The sequence below is a fragment of the Centropristis striata genome, chromosome 9 (assembly GCF_030273125.1).
Source record: "Centropristis striata isolate RG_2023a ecotype Rhode Island chromosome 9, C.striata_1.0, whole genome shotgun sequence".
Lineage (NCBI taxonomy): Eukaryota > Metazoa > Chordata > Actinopteri > Perciformes > Serranidae > Centropristis > Centropristis striata.
In genome coordinates, this window is record NC_081525.1 from 14,027,967 (window position 1) to 14,033,828 (window position 5,862).

Below are 5,862 nucleotides of genomic sequence, written 5' to 3' on the forward strand. Positions count from 1 at the left end.
AAACATTTGAAACTACAATACTTGTGTATTTATCTGATGAGAATTATTATTAGAACTAGTCAACAAACAAAAAAGAAATAAAGAGTAAAATGGGATTTTTTTTTCCTCATCGAGGCCTCTGGAGCTGCTCTCCTGCTCCTCTTGCTCTCAGCAGCCTGTTAGAGGTGTACAGAGGGAGAAAGTAAAGACGAGGTCAAACTAGTTCAGTTGTAGTTCTTTCAGAGTGCTTCTGTAACATCACATGTTTCCATCTGGGTTTCCTGTGTAACTAAAAAGATTATTGTATTTAATCCACAATGTATTTTGCTTGTCTGTTGCTTGCATGGGTCACAAAAAGTCCACTGGTATCATAATCATGTATCTTAACACTCCAAACTTAATTTTTGGTGAGGAGAAACACAAATGGCCATTTGAGTTTTATTCAGCTTGGATTTAAAATAAATAATTTAAAGTGCAGCATCAAAGGCAAAATCGCAATAATTAAAAGAATAAGCAAATAAAATTAATATATAGAGCACTTATAGTCAAATTTCTCTGTGAAAAAAATGCATACATATATATATATAGAGAGAGAGAGAGACTAATTTAAAGTAAAATTTCTCTTCAATGTTTAATATAAAGTCAAATTTCTCTGTAATGTTTAATATTTTAGCAAACCTGCATAAAAGGTATATTGAAAGATATACAGAAATTAATCATCAAATAAATGTGACATTTAAGGAAAATGCTTATAATCTTTTATATATATTCTGTGTTTTTGTTTTTATATTTCCACATTTTATTTATGACTCCATAGTTTTCTACAGACAGCCTCCTCCCCATAGATATCTATGCAGCCTCCTCCCCCCATTTCCTTCGAACCGGAAGTACATGTTTGACCTCGTAGTGCTGACACCGCTCTATGGATCTGTAATGTGCTCATGGTGTAATCTCCAATAACAAATCCACTATTTCTTCCTGAGGTCGGATAACTGGGACATTAAACGGAAAGCTTCCACCATGAGCACCATGTTTGCAGACACGATTCTGATCGTGTTCATCTCTGTTTGTACAGCGCTGTTAGCAGAAGGTAAGTCACATCTGACAGCTTCACGTTCAGCAGTTAAACACATTTACTATCGGCAAAGAAATACACTGGTATGTTCAGTTTTATACCATTGTGAATGACATGCTGGGGAAATATTAATAAAGTTGTCAACACTGATAAATATGGATTACTTTTGGTGCTTTTAAAGGACCAGAAGTCGACTAGTTAGCCTGTGAATTAAGCTAACTAAGCTAAAGCTAACGCTAAACCAGACAGCGCAAGAAATACAGTTTCCGGTCAGAATTTCACAATAAGATTGAGATTAAGATTTCCTTTGAGTTACAGCAGCAAAGTGGATAACAAGCAGCAAAGCAAAATAACAATAAATAGTAAAGAACAGTATAAACTAGAAATATAAGAAAGGTATCAGTAGGACTGGGCGATATGGTGAGAGCAAATGTTCAGTCAAAGTCAAAGCCAAATATGACATGTCATAAGTAGTTTTATTGAAACCGTTTATTTGAGTGGCCATAAATTCTGTATAACAACAGCAGTACCTTTTTTAAAATCAAAGCTCCATAAAGTGCACATCTAAATAAGAAAATATCTTAAATAAAAATAGCCTATGAAAAAAAATCGGCCAATCTTTGTCTGAAAAAAAAAAAATTTATATGAGAAACAAATAACATTACAAAATAAAATATGACAAACCCTAGCAAGAATTATATATATATATATATATATATATATATATATATATTCAAGGAAAGAAAAAAACTATATTGATATATGCAATATGGTCTAATTCCATATCACATTTATATTATTATTATTTTATATTTTATTATTTATTTATTATTTATTTTATATCGATATATAGCCCAGCCCTACGTATTAGCAAATGAACACAATCAACAGTAAAAATATATTTGTAACTAGAAAGTATCAACAGTTTACAGTTTAAACAAGTAGAATTTTAAAAAGTATTTACAATTCAAACAAAATTAAAATAAAATAAAAAATCGGGACATTATATACAATGCATATAGTCAGCAGTTGGATATGGACCATTGCACTTTTTTTAAAAATGTAAGTTTAAATTTTCCTCCACACTGGAAACGTGTCCTCCGTATTTGACCCAAGTTAATTAAGGAGAATAGAAATTAAAATGGAAAAAAATTGTTCATGTTAAAGCAGTTCTTGAAGTTTTGTCGTTATACCAAGTTAAAAATAAATAAACTATTTAACCCTCCTGTTATGTTGCTGTTCAAATTGACCCATTTGAAAAAAAAGTAAAATTAAATTAAAAAAATAAATAAATGTCATGTAAAACCATTGTATTTTATATGTTGGCCTTTCCAATGTACATAAAAAAAGTTTTGACATGCATTTCTTTATGTAAAAAAAGAGTGAATTGTCCTCATTGAACCATGATATGTGAGAGGTAAAGAACACCATTGCACTAAATATCGATTGAAATTGTTAGTAATGGAGTTATTAATGAATTATAATCAATTTTTAGGGGGATTTTTTAGTTTCGGGCAATTTTGGATAATTAAACATACCCCGGCTCAAATTGATCCATGGACATTATTGCTGTTCCTGAGAAACAACATAACAGTAGAGTTAATGAAGGAAAATCCTAGACAAACTATACCTCCTTACATTTACTGCTCCGCACAGCTACAAGGTGTTAATGTTGCAGGGGGAATGTGCAATATTTCTACAATTCTCAATGACGGTGTATGGAATTGTATGTTGTGCTATCAGTATACATGATGATACAAAATTCTGAAAAAAATGCTTATTGATAAAATATATCAGACAGACTGTTGTCTGATACAATAGATAAAACATCAGATACTGTAAACATCTGACAATATATAATAGTAATAATAATAATGTATTATTCTATCAACAAATCTGTTCCGATCTTCTCCTCAGGGATTACCTGGGTTTTAGTGTATCGCACTGAAAAGTACAAGAGGCTAAAGGCTGAAGTGGAAAAACAAAGCAAAAAACGTAAGTGACTTATGTGAACCTCTCACAACTGTAACTTCTGCCATGATTTTTTTATTTATCTGTAGACTGTTAAATCCATTCTGCTTGTTTGATATTAGTTGAGAAGAAAAAGGAAACTATCACAGAATCTGCAGGACGTCAACAGAAGAAGAAAATTGGTAAGAACCTTGCAACAACAAGAAAAGGCTAAGTAATAATATAATTGTGTTTAAGCAAACATTGAAGAATGCTTCTGGATGTATTACAGAAAGACAAGAGGAGAAACTGAAGAACAACAACAGAGACTTGTCCATGGTGAGAGACAGTTTGTTTAATAAATAAGTAACACTGAAGCTTAGAGCTAAATCCCTCAATATATTGTTACATGAAATGAGATTATATCCCACATGCTGTGTGGAATAAATATTGGATGACAATATTAATAGGCTTACTTGTACTTGCGTCATCTGTATTGAAAAAATACTGTGATGCTTCAATGTGTCATAGGTAATATCATTTCAAATTTCCACTTTTTATGTTTTGTGTTTTTGTTTGTAGGTGCGAATGAAGTCCATGTTCGCCATTGGCTTCTGCTTCACAGCTCTGATGGGCATGTTCAACTCCATGTAAGTGATTTGCATTAACAGTGGGTTGATGCAACATCTTCATATGGGGTTGGAATATATATGGGCTGAAATATGTGCCACCAGAATCTGAATTTGAATAATTTATATTTGAATTTGAATTGCTTAACTTGAATAATTGCATTACAAAACTGAATTTGAATCACATAATTTGAATTTGTATTGTTCAATTTGAATAATTGCATTGAAAAACTGAATCTGAATTGTAATTTGAAATTAAATTGATTAGTTTGGAACTGAACATTCAGTTCTCACAATTCAAATTCAGTTCGCAAAATTCACTTTCAATTTTCTGTAACAAACATCCTGGTAGTTGAGGCAGAGCGATCAAGCGCAGAAAACGGAGGTGCTGATTGGCCGAAGAGGCGCTCTGTGCATCTGCGCTCGATTGCTCTGCCTCAACTACCCGGATGTTCGTTGCAGAAAATTGAATTCGAATTGTTCAGTTCCAAACTAATAAATTCAATTTCAAATTACAATTCAGATTCAGTTTTTCAATGCAATTATTCAAATTGAACAATACAAATTCAAATTATGTGATTTAAATTCAGTTTTTTTATGCAATAATTCAAGTTAAGCAATTCAAATTTAAATATAAAATTATTCAAATTCAGTTTCTGGTGGCACATATTTTAGCCTATATCTTCATCTCCTCATTGGTAGAAACAATTGAAAAAAGACAAAAACTTCAAATTGTGATGACTTTAAGTCTGTGTTTGTCACTTGACAAAAGTACATGTTGTATATTTGTACCAAACGTGTCTATTCCTCTACTTTAAACATGCTGCCACCACTGTCTCTTTTGTTTTGTCCAGCTTTGATGGAAGAGTAGTGGCCAAACTGCCGTTCGTGCCGCTCTCCTACATCCAGGGACTGTCGCATCGCAACCTGCTAGGCGAGGATTACACCGACTGCTCCTTTATCTTCCTCTACATCCTCTGCACCATGTCCATCAGACAGGTAACTTCCACACCTGCAGCAGCTCTAAACCCAGGGTGGGGTTGATGCCTTTTACTGTATGTCACTGGACAATTATGGATGTTACAGGCTGTATTGGGCTGTTAAACCACAGAAATGGACAGAGATTATTATTTTCATTGTTTTTATTTATTACTATTGATGATTTTTTATTGTATTTTAATAACTGTACAGCACTTTGGTCAACTGAGGTTGTTTTTAAATGTGCTTTATAAATAAACTTTGACTTGACTTGACTTGACAACAATGTTGAAGTACTCATGCAACATTTAACACTTCACTTGGCCCAGAAAATAAACTTTTTTGTGTTTTTTTTTTTGCTTGTGTCTTTTTCTCCAGAACATTCAGAAGATGCTCGGTCTTGCACCCTCCAGAGCTGCAACAAAACAGGCTGGAGGCTTCTTGGGACCTCCTCCCCAAGCAGCCAAGTTTTCTTAATCATCAGACGGGTTCAACAGTGCTGTTCCTGCACTGTGCAGTCAGGGCTCCCACATCAGAGCACAGATACAACAGGGTCTGCAGTGCAAGAGCATAGGCATTATCTGTTGCAGCTACAGTATCACTACCTTTCTATTATATTTCTCATTCATGTTTTGTTTATTTAACTTAAAGGTTGTCTCATTTAGAAATTAGAGGAATAAAATTAGCTCTTAATTACGTTAATTACCAAAGGATACGAATGTCTACCTTGTATTCAGCATTTGCCATACATTGTTTTGAGATTTTAATGATTAATTGGCACAAAAAATCTGATCCATTCATCAGTATTATTGTATGTCAGGTTCTGTATCCTTATTTCTAACATATTAATAAAGTTTTATGATTACTCTTTAGTAGTGTTATTTTTAATGAATTGGTTTATATATTCTAGATGCTTTTTCCTCCCACCTTGCACAGCTGAATTCCCTCTGTGCAGCTGCTTGTCAAATGTTGACCGGAGCAATCAGCAGAGGGTCTTTTTTAAAAATAATTTTGTGTCTTTTTTTCAATAATTTTGTGTCTTTTTTTAATAATTTTGTGTCTTTTTTTGGTAATTCTGTGTCTTTAAATAATTTTGTGTCTCTTTTAGTAATTTTGTGTATTTTTTAAAAATATTTTTGGGGTAATTCTGTGTCTTTTTGGTCATTTTGTTTCTTTTTTAAGTAATTTAGGGTTTTTTTCTGTCATTTTGTGTCTTTTTTTTTGGTCATTTTGTGTCTTTTTAAAGACTGT

The 5,862-nt window shown here is 32.7% G+C and overlaps 1 protein-coding gene across 1 annotated transcript; it reads left to right on the forward strand.

Moving 5' to 3' along the window:
* Window positions 1-870: 870 nt before the first annotated feature.
* tmco1 (transmembrane and coiled-coil domains 1) lies at window positions 871-5,483 on the forward strand. The gene is made up of 7 exons (XM_059340610.1): window positions 871-1,069; window positions 2,972-3,049; window positions 3,148-3,207; window positions 3,297-3,343; window positions 3,587-3,654; window positions 4,488-4,632; window positions 4,990-5,483. The coding sequence occupies exons 1-7, from the start codon at window positions 1,000-1,002 to the stop codon at window positions 5,086-5,088; spliced, it is 567 nt and encodes a 188-aa protein (XP_059196593.1). The 5' UTR covers window positions 871-999; the 3' UTR covers window positions 5,089-5,483.
* Window positions 5,484-5,862: the final 379 nt, after the last annotated feature.